The 15,592-nt window shown below is 37.3% G+C and overlaps 1 protein-coding gene across 1 annotated transcript in view; it reads left to right on the top strand.

Annotated features, from left to right (window-relative positions):
• The window catches only part of RASA3 (RAS p21 protein activator 3), a 128,350-nt gene that overhangs the window by 102,950 nt on the left and 9,808 nt on the right, over positions 1 to 15,592 (top strand). The window contains exons 9-19 of the mRNA XM_053935831.1: positions 2,419 to 2,523; positions 3,021 to 3,177; positions 3,952 to 4,100; positions 5,774 to 5,888; positions 6,751 to 6,825; positions 7,671 to 7,794; positions 8,957 to 9,063; positions 9,696 to 9,773; positions 10,694 to 10,771; positions 11,347 to 11,420; positions 15,031 to 15,137. Coding sequence (XP_053791806.1) covers positions 2,419 to 2,523; positions 3,021 to 3,177; positions 3,952 to 4,100; positions 5,774 to 5,888; positions 6,751 to 6,825; positions 7,671 to 7,794; positions 8,957 to 9,063; positions 9,696 to 9,773; positions 10,694 to 10,771; positions 11,347 to 11,420; positions 15,031 to 15,137 — 1,169 coding nt within the window. The remainder of the gene's footprint in view (positions 1 to 2,418; positions 2,524 to 3,020; positions 3,178 to 3,951; positions 4,101 to 5,773; positions 5,889 to 6,750; positions 6,826 to 7,670; positions 7,795 to 8,956; positions 9,064 to 9,695; positions 9,774 to 10,693; positions 10,772 to 11,346; positions 11,421 to 15,030; positions 15,138 to 15,592) is intronic.

Below are 15,592 nucleotides of genomic sequence, written 5' to 3'. Positions count from 1 at the left end.
TTCTTATTTTATATTACTGGACTAAATGAAATTGCATGGTTGTTTTACTTGCTAAGTATATTTTCTGGATAAATGACTTGTCTGCAGCAATAAAGTATGTGGAACTGAGCTTCAGAAAAGTCTGTCATTCCTTAAAACTGATATAGCACAGTGTGGTACAGATGACTAGTTTAAGAGGAAAATTGCAAAATAGTTGGGAAAAGATTAAGCGCTTAAATAACAGACAAAAATAACAGACAAAAGCAGATAAAGTGTCAGTCTTGGTTGGACAAATTCTCCTTAGAGCTTTTGTCCCCTGTGAGACAGTGTGTTTTTGTTTCCATCTTGGGCTCCCCTTCCACCCCCGCTTACTTCCTCCACTCTGTTTAATGAGAGTTAGATTGCCCCCAAGCCCTCTGGACAGATTTATGGGTTTGGGGATTTGTTTTCTTTTTCTCTCCTGAGAAAAATACAATTCCACAGGGTAAAAAGGAGACTTAGTCTCTCATGATTTCTCTCTAAAGCTATGAAAAGTTTTCTCTTTTTGAGTGGGTGTAGGAAGTTGTAGGCAGGGCATATCAACACTTCGGGACCAGATGTTCTGGTGAATTCATTGTTTCTCCTCCCTCTCTCTCCTGTTTGTTTCTTTCTGTGACTACAATCTGACCACGTTCAGAATAACACTTGTCATAATTTTGCCTTCTGAAAGTCTTGAGAAACAGTGATCTTTTAGACTCTGAGATCTGTGTATTAACATTTTTAATAAGTGCTGCTTATTCTTTGTACTCCAAGAGCACAAACCAATAACTTAATTTGCATGCCTGCTTTGCTTACTGTGTAGTGTGAGATCTACTTTGAATTGTTAGTTTCTCTTGTACAGATCCTTTGCACTGATTTTTTTCTGTAACTGTGGGGAGACCCTTTAGCTGTCTGTGTTTGAAAGTGATATTGCTAGTTGGCATCTCAAAAGAGTTTGGATAAACTAGAAACCAGTAGCCTGTAAATACTTGGTAAATTTTAAGTTTGACTCTGTAAATAGGCTTAAAGATTCCTCTACTCCTGAAGCTGCTGTTAGCTGTCTATACTAGTTAGCAAGATAATAACCCATCAAATATGGAGAAAGGAGAGAGAAGGTCAAATTTTCAAAGAAGATTTTTTTCCTTTGGAGAGTTCTTGGCCTGCAGAAATACTGTCCAAATTATCACCGTCTAAGGAGCTTTACCTAGCAGGCATGCAGTGTGAGGTGATGGTGTGTCTAGTGTATGACAGCTGATGCAGGAGACACTGTTGAGAGATACAAGGCTCAGAGGATTTAAAAGTAACACATTCTGTGCTTGCATAAGATAGGATAAACCTTTAACAGGACTGTCAACATGTTCCTTGGCCAGTCTACTGTGACTTGCTTGACACCAGAAGGGTTGTGTAAATATGTCCACAATTGGATGGCTTTGCACCTTATCCAAGTTAAAGCTGCTCTTTTAAAAATTGTCATTAGTTGAAAACCTGTATTTCTTTCCATGTACTGTCTTTCCCCTCAAAGGTTTAAGGCATATTCAAGCTGTCACTTAGCTGCAAAATAGTCAGCTGATCTTGTTTTTTAATAAAAATAGCTCTTAGAGAAAACCTTAAAATAAATACAGAAACAAATATCTGGAGTTTGAAACCCTTGCCTCAAGGTGGCTGTGGTATGTGGTGTTTACCTACATGCTGGGTTGGACACCAGTACTTCTGCTTTGAATCTCAGTGCAGTTGTTTTCCATCCAGATGTTGAAGAGTATATGAAAAGGAAGAAAGGACCATCTACAGATAGATACCAGAACTTCCAAAATGTGAGGGACCGAGTGCCAAAATTTGTGTAAGCTTCAGCCAATACACAGATTCTACCAAATGGTAGAACTATCCTACAGCTTTGAATATCTCTACAGAACTAATTTAGGTGCCATAAGTATGTGTGCTTGACACAGGAGTCTTCCTAAGAGCAAGAAACTGGGGAAAATTGTGTAGGACTAATTCTATAAAGCTGCCACTTAGCTGTTACTAATCCCAAATTAGACAAGGACTGACAATATGAAGTCCTTCAATAACTTCGTGCTTTTTCCCCTGGTGTCCATTTTACCTGTATTTTTCTATTATCTGGAATAGCCAGACAGCCATCTAAATCTTTATCAATGTGGACAGTGGAAACAGTACAGATGAGAAAAGTTAATCTGAATGATATTTTCCACTGATGTTTTATGGAGGTGAATTGTAAGGCTTCAAAAGTCTAAGGTAAGGTTATCTCTTTACTATTCAGAAACCATTACTGTACAGTTTCAAGTCTTTCAAACTCATAGAACTGAGGGGGAAAACCCTAACAAATTTGGAAAAAAATGTTGGGGTTTTTTATTATTATTACTTTAATTTCTTAATAGTATTTTAAATTATTTGTTTTTATTACAGGGTTGATCTTTGGAATGCCAGTAACTTGAAGTTTGGTGACGAGTTTCTAGGAGAACTGAGACTCCCTTTGAAATTTCTCCGACAGTCTAGTTCTTACGAAGCATGGTATTTGACATTTTTGTTTTGGAGAAGTAGAAACATATGTCTCCTCTGAAGCCTTAAGAGTAATTACTACTATGTGATAAAGTTTAAGTGGATTTAATTTGTATCTTTTTTGTAAGCAAGCCAAAGTAATCTTAGGAAGTGTAAGAAGAAGAAGTTTTGATAATATGATTAGAGGTTTCAGTCTGCCTCTCTGTAGCATGTGGGAGTTCTAGTATGTTGTTTTTATATTATTTACTGCAGTTCATCAGCAGTGCTATGGTTTTAGTGTGTGGGGTTTTTATCACATCTACATAAATCTTTATGTTCAGAACTTCCCATGTTGCAGTTGGTGCAAAACAGACTGGCAAACTTAATTAAGAAGTCTGATTCAGAACTCTCAAGAGTTTGATACATATATAAATACTCTGTGTATCTGTACAGTTTCTCTGTGCTCGTGTATAGCCTGAGAAAATCTTGTGTTTCAGCACTAAGTTTCTGTCCTATTTTTTGCATATCAGGTATTTTCTGCAGCCCAGAGATAATGGTAACAAGTCATTGAAACCTGATGACCTTGGTTCCTTAAGGTTAAATGTGGTTTACACTGAGGACCATGTTTTTTCCTCAGACTATTACAGTCCGCTGCGAGACGTCCTGCTAAAATCTGCAGATGTTGAGGTAATTTGCTTGTGTTGTTTGTTGTTTACTTGCAGATCATCTTCACAGGGGTCTCTGAAGATTTGTCACTATCTTGCTGACACCATAGCTGTGTAATTACCAGAGAGGTCAGCTCTTGCTTTTCAGACCTCAGAACCTTGTTAAGCTCTACATATCCCTTGTGCTTATTTTCAGTCCTTGCAGAGATCTTTATCTGCATTCTGTATGGTAGGTGGGTGAAGGCAGACCCAAGAACACAGTGGTTTTAGCAGCAGTACATTTTCTGTGATTTTTACATTTCAATTGTTTACCTTTACTGGACAGGAGCAGGTTTGTTTGCATAATTGAGAAAAATCCAAACCAAGAAGTAATCCTAAAACATCAGAGATTTGGACCATGTGTGCTTTTTACAGTTGTAATGGTGCTTTTGTTTTTTCAGTAAAAGAACCGGGTACTGTACTCACTGGGACTTGAAATTGCAAAGGGTTATATAGAGTTCTTTCTCTTCACTTGCTTCCCAGGCAAGTGACATTTACTGAAAAGACAGCCATTAAAAATGTGGGAGATAAGAAGAGACTGTACTGTAGTAGTTTTTAAATTGCTGCCCTCTTGTGACCAGAACTTACAGCCCACAAAAACTGGGATGTGTCATCCACCCACGTTATATACTGACATTTGGGTAACTGGCCATTGCAACTGTTGTGGGGGGTTCTGCATTAAGAAACTAATGGGAATAAAAGGAAAGAATGGGTATTCTGGAAGGATTTCTCAAAGTTTTTATTTTCCACTCTTCAGCCTGTTTCAGCATCAGCTGCACATATTTTGGGTGAAGTTTGCAGAGAAAAACAGGAAGCAGCCATACCTCTTGTCAGGCTTTTCTTACATTATGGCAGAATTGTGCCTTTCATAAGTGCCATTGCGAATGCTGAAGTGAAGAGAACTCAGTAAGTACCAAAACCAAACTGCTATCAAAAATACCTAAACTGCATTGGCTAGTGCTAGAATCCTCCACTCAGTTTCTAGAAATATGCAATTTCAGAAGAAAATGCCAGAGTGATTCCTGTTCTTCCTAGCTGTGTGGCAGAGTTCTTTCTAAATTCTTTCACTGCTCTCAAGATCTGGTTAATTTGACCTTTAGGAGGAGTTCCCATCATTTTTGGTGAAAATTATTTGCAGGACTATTCTAACATGTGAAAGCAGGGTTTTTTACTCAGTCTTAAGTATATATGGTAACTGAAATTCTACATTACCTTCAGCTGTTCATATGAAATAATTTCAGCTTTATTGTGTGCTAATAAATCATTTAGTACTAAGTGTGGAATTTGTTCAAAACAACAAGCAAGTTTCTTCTTAATCATGAATATTTAAGACAAGCTGTGTGTCTAATCATCCCAGTTAGAAGGTGAAGGATTAAGGATGGAATTGAATTTGGCATGGGAGGGCAGAAAATGAGTTGGGTTTTTTCAGCTGCTTCTTTTGAATTCCTTGTTTGACTTACTGGTGGGCTGATAGTTCATTAGTGTAAGATCTAGTGCTCATACCAAGCAGATCCTAAAGAATATTTGTTGCCACAGTCCTTGTGCCTGTGTAGTCATGCTCTTGACTAACAGTAGAAAAGACAATTGGGAGTCAAGGGGAATGACAGATACTGACTGTAAATTTCCGCAGTAGAAAATAAAGTCTTTGTGTGGGTTGGCTCTTTTCAGAGTGTCTGAGGGATCAAGTGTTTTCTGTAGGTAGATGTGTTTTTTCTGAACTGCAGGTTGGCTGAAACAGCATGGTTGCTGTAGCATGAGGAAACTTGCTGATCCTTATTTTATCCTTTTTTTTATCCCTTTGATAAAAAAGCAGCAAAGATACGTATTGTAGATGAGATCATTGGTTATGTACCTATATGCAGAAAATAAATTGCTGAGCAGGGAGGTGCAGGTATGTGATAGAGCAGCTGGCTGAAGCTTTATCAGTCATGGAGGCTGTATGTCTAATACAAGATGAGTTCTGTGCAAGAGATTTTTAGGAAAACCTGAGAGTCTGCAAGGTGCCACCTTGCCACACAGTTGTCAGGGCTGAACTGGGATCTGCACTGTGTTACCACAGAACAGTGCTCTAAGTCCCTTAGAAATTATGGCTGTGCCATTGGAGCCTTTGTTTTTTTCTTCCTTCCAGCTCACAAGTACTTATTTTGTAGGTGCAAGTAGTAGGTCGTATGCAATGTCCAGTGTAGTTGTGAGACTAAAATCATTGCCTCTTTCCCTTATTCAAATTAGCACTGTTCAGTAGCATGTGAAAACAGATGTCTTTCCCAGATTTGTGCTGTAGACCTCTTGGATTTGAGCCTCTGTATCACTGTGTATTTGGATAGTGCACTGAGCTCACGATGCTAATACAATGAAGACCTATAGTTCCTGTGTATTTTTTGAGGCTGCTGCTCTTCTGTTATACCCTGGAAGTGCACTAAATGCTGCATGACTACATTTAATGGCAGGCTGGTGTCAAAGGGAGGTTTTGCTTGTGTATTCAAACCTAGGATTCTGTCACCTTTCACTGTTGCTTTTATTTCCATGTATTAGCAGTTCATTACATAGAGACTAAATTACAGAAAATTGTTCACTTCCAGAGATCCAAACACCATTTTCAGAGGAAACTCGTTAACTTCCAAGTGTATTGATGAGACAATGAAACTGGCAGGGATGCATTATCTGCAAGTTACACTAAAGCCAATTATAGATGAGGTAAGAACAGTTCAGACTGTTTATTTGGTAAAATGTCATTGTAAAGGCCTTCAGGGAACAAATACTGTTTATTACTTCTCATTTTAAGAATGCTTTGTAAGAATAATGCTTAATAGCTATTAATAGACTGTTTCTGCTTTAAAATCCTGTGTGTTAGGTTAGCCTCAGCTGAGTCGCCCAACTCAGAAACAGTTGGATTGCATTAAAGGAAAAGTAAAATTTCTATTTATTAAACTACATTACTCTGTTTTATAAAAATTTTTACTGAGAAATTAATATATAGTATATACAATAGAAAACTGTTGTGAAGCTATAAGTAATGTGTTTCATCCAGTGTGTATAAAGGGATGCAGTTATTCTTAGATAACTGTGCATGTGATGCACATATTGGAACAATGGTTTATTATCTATCCAGTCCAGAATGGTGGGTGTGGGTATTTTAGTGCTGTAATTGGCCAATATTTTCAGACCACAGGCTTCCTTTAAATGATTTGACAATTTCTTCAGCTGTTCTTGTCTTAATGTTTCATTAGAAAATGTCAAGTTTTAAAGAATATGGATATACTTTCAAAGTTGACTGTTTTGGAAAAAATAGGACTTTTCTTGAACAGCCTTTCTTGAGAGAGTTTAAAGAACAGTTCTGCGTTTCAGTTGAAGGAAAGGATGGAATGAATTAATGCTGCTTTTTGGAAAAAAATAAAGATCACACATAATTTACCTTTGCTGTTAAAAAAATACTGTTTGTGAAGTTGGCTTTTGCCTTTTACGTCTCATCTCAAAAGCTAACAGATTATGCTTTTTACAAAACTTTTTGTACTTGTAGATAAATTTATATAACAGTTGTTAACTATTTTTTTTCCAGATCTGCCAGGTCCATAAACCTTGTGAAATTGATCCTGTGAAATTAAAAGATGGTGAAAACCTGGAAAACAACAGGGTATGCATTAGATTTTGAAGACATTCTCTGTTTATGCCATCAAGTTTAACTGAGGTCCTCAAAAGTTCGATCTTGCACATAATTTTGCCATTCATAAGAATACACTGTAAGCTTTCTTGACACCACCCATATAATTATTTCACAACAGCTTTACATTATGCTATAAATGCAATACTTGTAGAAAGTTAATGACTTCTCCTGCTGCCCTGAGGACAAGATAACATAGCCTGTGGCTAACCTGGAGAACTCTCTCTTCAGCTATAAGGAGGTTGTAGCAAGGTGGGGGTTGGCCTCTTCTCCCAAGTAACAAGGGACAGGATGAGAGGAAAAGACCTCAGATTGCATCAGGGAGGCTTAAAGTGCATATTGGGGAAAAATTTCTTAAGGGTGGTCAGGCACTGGAATAGGCTGCTGAAGGAAGTGGTGGAATCAGCCTCCCTAGAAATGTACAAGAGACATGTGGATGTGGCACGTGGGGACATGGTTTAGTGGTGGACTTGGCAGGGCTGGGTTAACCATAGGACTCAATGATCTGAGAGATCTTTTCCAGCTTTAATGATTCTATGATTCTGCTGCTGATGTAGTAAACAGTGCTAGAAAAAGGAATGATTTGCCATATGGCTGTATCATTTAATGTTTGGTTTAATATGAATGATATTTTTACTCTTCTTCTTGAATATGTGCATTTCCCAAACAGGCTAATTGAGTGAGAGTTTGTTTTTCAAGTGTATAATGTTGAAAGTGGGAATCTTTTAATGATGCCACTAGGAATAAAATCAGGAATAGTGCCACTTTTCACAGCAGAAAATTATACTAATTTTGTCATAATCTTTGCATTTTTTCAGGAAAATCTGAGGCAATATGTTGATCGCATTTTTACTGTAATTACAAAATCTGGTGTAAGCTGTCCTACAGTGATGTGCGATATTTTCTTTTCACTGAGAGAATCAGCTGCCAAACGTTTTCAAGGTGAGTTTATATATATTATTTTATTTTACATATCTGTTGGCTTTTAAATACAGATGTAGTCTAGCAGTCTGCATGATCCCTGTTGAATTTAGTATGTAAACAGCGGCTTATCGAAAGTAATGTTTGCAGTATGTTAATGCTGTTTTCTTATCGTTTATTCATTCCACAAAGCAACATTATTTTTGATGATGATTGGAGTTTTTTCTTAAACATCTTTCTAAGGAAAACAGCATTTAAAAATATCATTATGATGATCTTTTATAGGTTCAGTATTTGCAAAGCATACTCAATTTTCAAATGTTCATGATTTTATAATGGCTCGTTCTGCAGATTCCATGCAGTGGAATTATTTTCTGCTTATATGTCAATCTGTAATAAAAGCCAGTCTATAAATTGGAGTTGCTGCAAGCTCACTACTCTAGGACCCCATGTGCTGCAAAGGTTTTCTGGCTGTCAAGAGACAGTTCTTTCCAGTCCCTCTTAGTTGTTTTGACTCTGTGAGAGTAAGTGGGCAATGTAAACCCAGAATTAAGTAAAACAACCAAACTCTGTATTTTCATGAGGGGAAGCAGATTACAGTAGGAAAGGTTTAGAGACAGTAATATGTGTTCAGCTTTTAAACAGTCACTTAGGAGTAGGCAAGCTCAAGCGGAAAACCGTTGACTCTGCTGTCACGCTCTTTATTTTATGTTTAAATAAATAAATAAATAAATTATATTTTCTGTAACTACCAACTGGAATAAATACATTAGGAGTCTGTACAACATTTGTGCTTAGGGCTATAAGTAGGTAACTGAGAATTGGCCTCTGTGCTGAACGTTTCATAAACTGTGTAAATTATTCATCATACTTCAGTGTATATATGAAATAGCAGATGTCTGTGAAATTCCCTGCGTGGTGGAAAAATGAATGGTGTTCTTGCAGCTTATGTTATGAACCTGGTTATTTTTTAAAGAGGCTCTCATTGACATTTCCTTGGGTTAGGCTAGCTGAACTCTGGCTCCAAATCCTCTGTCATCAGTTAATCCCGTAACTCGCAAATACATACATTATCCAGCACATGCTCGAGTTAGCTCTCTCAAGGCTCTGATAATTTCATGAGGCTTTTCAGGGAGGATTATTGAAATGCTGAGTAGAGGTCTTTTTTTTTTTTTTTTAATAGGCGACCTAGATGTAAGGTACACAGCTGTCAGCAGCTTTATTTTCCTGAGGTTCTTTGCTCCTGCCATTCTTTCTCCAAACCTCTTTCAGCTTACACCACACCATCCAGTAAGTACTGTATCAGTTTTTTCCTAGCTGTGTTTATAGTTCTGGCACCAGTCTCTCTATCGAGATTCTTTCTTCAGTTCTTTTAATAGCCTTTAGGAAAAGTACCTATGTTAGTCCAAAGATCTATTATATCTGTCTTGGATTTGAAGCATATGTTGAATGACTTTGTATGTGAAGAACTTGGGAGATATTGGAAGAAGAGTGAAATTTAAGGACAATCAAGGTAGATGGTCTAAGCTACTGTGGAAAAAGGGGGCATTGCTTCATTCTTGCCACATCACATTAATGCTGGCTTGATTGGCAGCAGTGTTGGAAAAATTTTGGATGTTAAACAACATATATCAGGCTTTGAGTAGCTGCTCTTATTGGGAGTGGGGAGGATGTGGACAGCCTTGGTTTTTTTTTTTTGTAAGTGATTGCCTTTGGATCTCTGAAGCTATGGAGCGTGACAGCTTACAAGACAAAAACCTCTTAATATAAAAGCAACTTTTTGCCTGCGGTGTTTTATTAGGGGTCTTTTCTAATTGTTTGTTACTCTTCTGCAAGTGAAACAAGAAAGAAGAAATATAGTTTACCTTCCTCTATTCATTATTTTAAATAGCTAGTCCATATAATATTGTTCTCTTTCCTAGGATCCTCAGACTTCTCGAACTTTGACACTTATCTCTAAAACCATTCAAACACTAGGGAGCTTATCAAAATCTAAATCTGTAAGTATGCTATTATCATTTAATGACTTAATTTAAGAAAGTGATTTTTAAATCTTTTATCCTTAATTGTAATTAAGCCTTTAAAATACTTGAGTTGCACTAGGCTCATGCAATACTGGTTGTGTTTGCTTTGATTGTAAGCCTCTCATGTTTAGAGGAAAAATAAATCTATCTTAATCTGAACTAGATTTCAGTAAAGCAAAATTGTGTGGCCAATCTAGAAGTCTGTTTCAGACCTCTTCATTCCTTCCTTTGGAAAAAAGACAATGATCAGGAGAACCTGTGGAGTTCTCTACTTACCTGTGATACATGATTAGCAGCTCTACAGGGCTTAATAGATTGTTTCAGCATTTTAAAACTCAACTGAGAAAAGTCAACCAGTAAGGGGAAGGGCTATACTTTCCTTTTCATACCAGTTCAGTTTTCTGTCAGCGGTGAGATAAGAGCTAAATGCCCATACTCTGGATGTTTGATTGAAATAAGTATACCTAAGGCACCACACTGCTGTAGCTGGTGGTAATTTGGGGTGGTTGGGGTCTTGTTAGGATTCACACAGGCAACAGTGGGTGACTGTGTGCCTCAGTTATGAATCCTTCAACATAGCGGAATTCTTTTTCTTACACTTCTTGTCAGGAGGAAAATTTAAAGCCAAAGCAGAATTTTGAAGCATTTGAAGAATGCATTATTAACTGTAGTAACTGAACATATGAAATGCATTCTGCTGCCTCTCTGAAATAAAGGTTTAGTACTATTGAATGTGTGCTGCATAACATGAAAGTAGCACTTTGCTTATTTTATTTCTGGCCAGAAAAAAGCCCTGTCTATCTGCAGTGGCTTTCCTGCTAACCTACTGCTATTAACAATAATATTTTCTGTATAAACTGTATGATGATATGCATGGTTTTGGCTTTGTATTTCAGGCCAATTTCAAGGAATCTTACATGGCTACATTTTATGACTATTTCAATGAACAGAAATATGCAGATGCAGTAAAAAATGTAAGTAATACATGTGAAGGTTCTAAAAATCCTGCTGTGCTGTTGAAGTTGAATCCTGGAAAACAATACATACTGTTGGTAAACCAGGAAGTGTATTGAGAAAAGCAGACTCCTGATAACTAATATTCAAGAAACTTCTATTAAATTATCACGTCAATTATTAAATTAACACGTCAATAGTAAAATTTCTTTGCATCTATTTCTAGTTAATAAATCAGTTGGATTAACAATCTGCTGCTTAGAGCTTTTGAGATGTGTGTACTTTGTAGAATGCTTCAGATCTGTGATGAAAATGAGTCCAAAAATTAGTCCAAAAAGTAGTGAAATATCCATATAACAAAGCAGAAGCCCAAGAAGTATTGGGCATCTGCAGTTCTGCTGCTTAAGAGCATTTGTGCTATTTTTTAGGTTACGACCCAGGAAACTTCCCAGGTTCCTCAAGCTTCTGCCATTACCTTCTGTTTAACTACTTTTACAAATACTCTCATAGCTCTGTGCTATGCAAATGCTGGAAGATTTTAATTTGGGTAGTGTGGTCCTGTCATTTTTACATCTGCTTTTTGTTCACCTTTTAGTTTCTAGATCTAATTTCATCTTCAGGAAGAAGAGATCACAAGAGCATAGAGCAACCTATATTGCTTAAAGAAGGGTAAGTATGCATGTGCAACAAAGCCATCTACTTGTGTGCTTACTACCATTCTAAGGCAGCCATCTCTTTTTCTGCCACCCCTATTCCATTCATGCAATCAGAGAAGAATGTAGGAGAATTCTTGTGTTGCAGTTTCTGCTCTCTGTGGCTGCTATAGCTGATTTGAACATATTTTCATTTGATTTAAACATCTTCATAGAAATGTGTTTTGAAATAAGTGGAGGAAAGAGAAGCCTGTAGAACTTAATTAGCTTAGCTAAGGCAGAATAAACTCAGCATTGTATTAAAATCAAGCTGGGATCTTCTTCCTGAACTCTAGTGAAGAAAAGCTGTAAAATTCCACCGTGAAGACAGTGGAAGACTGAAGACAGATACTGAATAACTTAATGAGAGCAAAGCCTGCAAATGGAATTTGCTTTTGCTGCCCTATGAGATACATATGCTAACTATTATCATGGCCATTTTGAGGAAAATTTGACATGTGCTTGGAACGGTTTATAGTTTTAGTACCTTCCCTTTTTTGGGAAGTATGTTCCATATGCTGTGTTAGTTTCAGATACCAATTGTTGACTTTTTTGTGACTAAACTGGATTGTTAAGATCTTCTAAGTGCACTGTAGAAACAGCTTCTTTGAGCTGGGAGGAAGAAAGTAAAATCCAAATTTGTCAGAGCTCAGTAAGCTCAGATACTGTTTGAAAGTAAGCCTTCATGGTCGTTTGCAAAAAGTAGGTTTTCAGTGAAAACATGACTACTTCTTCTATTTAACCTTGACAGTTCACTTCTCTGATAAACCTCTGCCCTTAGAAGCAATTTTGTCTAATTTAATTCTGTACATTTGTCATCCTTTTGGTTTTCAACATAAGTTTATAGTTTGTAACATTTACCCTCTAACTGTAAAACATTTTTTTTCTGCCTCTGTCTTTCTTTTGCTCCTGTCTGATTTTTTTCTGTCTTTTCTTGCTCGGCCTGTGGCTGCTGTTGTAAGGACTCTTAAACTAACAGTAAAGAAAGTTGATGGTAATAGTTCATGCAGGTAAGATGGTAGAGGCAGTTGCTGCTTTGCTGTAGCTACTGGCTGACAGCATGTCCTTTGCAGCAGTAGATTTGTCTGACTTAACTTCGGGGAGGAAGTACTCTGTTTAACCATCCTGAAATGCCTGTGTAAACCCAGCAGAGAACATTTAGTTACCCATTTCTTGATGTTGACCTTTTATTTTCCTTAAAACAAAAACCTGCTGTAAATAGAGAATAAAGGATTTCTATCTGTAGGAAGGGCACCAAGAAGCAATGTAGGCATCATGAAGAACTTACTGAAAGTGATGAAGAGACTATGTATTTTTCTAGGCACTTCTTAATTCATGTAAATTATTCTCAAGGTTAAGAAGTGGCCTTCAGCAGTCTATTTTTTTTTTTTTTTTTTTTTACATTTTGCATTATTGCCATGTTTTGTTGCGGGACTTCCCACAGCCTTTGATTTGATTCTTCTCCAGACTGAATGGCTGTTTAGTGGGGTTTCTATTTGCCTTTGCAATATGTTTGCTTGCTTTTGTGTTTTTAATCTATCTTTGCCTCTATTAAGAGTATCAAATGGAAAACTATATCATAAGTACTTTTGATTGAAAAGATTAGCCATTGGCACTTGGGTTTGCTGATATCAATCATGCCATCACTGCTTAACAGCTGGCTGCCTGGTTCTTTCCAAAAGGAAGAGAATGAAAAGGAGAAGTATTTTTTTGTTGTTGGTGGTGAAAAGGGCATGTCTATACTTCCAAGCAAAGCTAAGGCAGATCCAGATTCAGGTCTCCCATAAACATGAGAAGAAAGAGTATCTCCAACCACCTTGTACTGAAATGGATTTAATCTTGGACTTTTTCTCCCTTTGTGCTTGTGTTTGTTCTGACTTCTTGCAATTGCTAGAAACAAGGAAGTTGACCTTATAACTGTGACTTTGAATGCTATTCACCTATCTCTGGAAAATAAAAGCACATTTTTCTCTTGCCTATGTTACCTATGAAGAATTTAGTTTGAAATGTGCTCTTAGCCCTGCCATATGGAGTTTGCCTTTTTCAAAGAAGGGAGGCTCTGTAGGAGTTTGCAATTTTAAGTCACCTTTAAGTTGGCATGAGAAGGATTAGAAACTAACTTGAAGAACATGTTGTCCTGCCCAAGGGTGTCAGTTCTTCCTTTGAAATTTGCCTTAAGCTGGAATTATGGGGGCTACTGCCAATGGGCCTGGTGACGACCTGAATCACATGGTGTTATTAAATATTCCTCAAGTATTCCAAGAATAAGGACCAAGACAGAACTGTCTGACCATTTTAAGAATGAGAGATGTGTAACTATAACCAGTTTTAAAAAATCTGCTGCTGTAGACAGTCTTTGTCAGCTTTTGCCCACACAGCTTGGAATGAGCAGCAGGCCCCAGCCCAGCTGGTTACAAAATAGTTAAAAGTCTGAAGGAACTTGGGTTTCTGTTTGAGCTTTAAACAGACCTGTGGTTTGGTCAAATGTACTGCAGTTATTTGTGACTGAAGATACCAGGAGCAAGAAACAGTATTAGCTGTTCTAAGCATTTTAGCTCTGCTATTGAAAAATCTTAAACCAGGTCATTCGCTGTTCTCTCTGTGTGCTCTTTGTGCTGTATAGTGCCTTCCTACTTGATAAAAACCACTCTTTAGTAAGTAGTTTTTACCCACTCCATTATGCAGTTCTGTATTTGGCACAATAGTTAATGTAATGTGTAGAGTAGCTGTTATCAACTCTCTACTGCATATGCAGACACATTTTTATCTAACAAAAGTGATGCTGAGCAGTATGAAGTCACCAAAGTCACATTGACGCTTTTGGATTGATTTAGTTGTTAGGAAAGTGGTGGATGCATCACAGTTTCCCAGTAAACTAATTTCACAATGAACTCATTCAAATTTGTAATTAATTAAAACTGACAACTCCCTAAATGAGCACCCCTAATCTGCTGAAAAAGGGGTGGGGGTGGTCTACCTTCCAGCCATGAGATCACTTTGTATGTTACTGAAATTGCATTTCATCTGGAGTCTCTATGTGCAATTGCAAGCGAGGCTGTGGAACATCCTGATTTTGTTTCTAGAGCTTGAGAGTGATTAAAGCATGTAAGGGTACAGTCCCTGTGCTCCAGAGGCTTTATACCTGCCTTTTAATTATTAAACATAGTCTAAACTTTCTGAGCTTTCTCACAGCTTAAAAAAAAATGCTTGTAGAGTCAACAGGTCGAGCTTAGCAGAGCAGTACTAACTGTGTTTTGCCTTTTTTCTGCTGTACTAGGAAACCATTTAGCTGGATTTGTAACTGCAGGAAGGGCATAAACTGCAGCTTAGTTAACTAACTACAAGTCAAGTTATATGTCTTGCCCCTCATCTAGATCTGGAAAAAGGACAGACCTAACTAATAGATGCACTAAACCTGTCCAAATGTGACACTTTTCCTTGCCAAGAAAAGACCTCAGTAATTAGAAAACACTCTGTGTCACCTCCTAAAGCTTTGCAAGTGCTGTGACATATCTGTATGTATACACATATATGTGTAAATCTACATACATAAGCATGTGTTGTAACATTGGTGCCCTGTTTACTAGGTTCATGATCAAGAGAGCACAAGGAAGAAAACGATTTGGTATGAAAAACTTCAAGAAGAGATGGTTTCGCCTGACAAACCATGAGTTTACCTATCAGAAAAGCAAAGGTAACAAAGGTTTGCCAGTTTTGTTTTGATACATTGAAGCAATGTTTAAACATAAGGATTGTGTAGGAGTAGAAGACTGAGATCTAGATCTGAAACTGTAGAAGACACAGTGCAGGCATGTCAGCCTGTATGTTCTTGCTCTTTTTTTTAGTGTCTGCATTGACAGTTAGAGAAGCTTTTTGGATTGCATAATACCCTGTAAGTTAGCAAAGTATTTGGTAATATTTGTCTAATATCAGCTATTAACATCATCTGTATGTTTCACAGTTACCTAGATTGTCCTAGGAAACAAAACTTAACAACTTTAAGCTGGAATTTGGGTTTGTATTGAACATTCTCAGATGCATCTCAGCATGTGCTCATAAATTCTGTAGTGTTGGCACAACTGGATACAGTAGACAAGGATTCACCTGCAATCTTTGAACTTGAAAAATGTGTTCACATAATGTTGCCTA

This window comes from Vidua chalybeata, chromosome 2, assembly GCF_026979565.1.
Source record: "Vidua chalybeata isolate OUT-0048 chromosome 2, bVidCha1 merged haplotype, whole genome shotgun sequence".
NCBI lineage: Eukaryota > Metazoa > Chordata > Aves > Passeriformes > Viduidae > Vidua > Vidua chalybeata.
The sequence above is the reverse complement of the archived record's forward strand: the minus strand, read 5'-3'. Positions and strand labels throughout refer to the sequence as shown.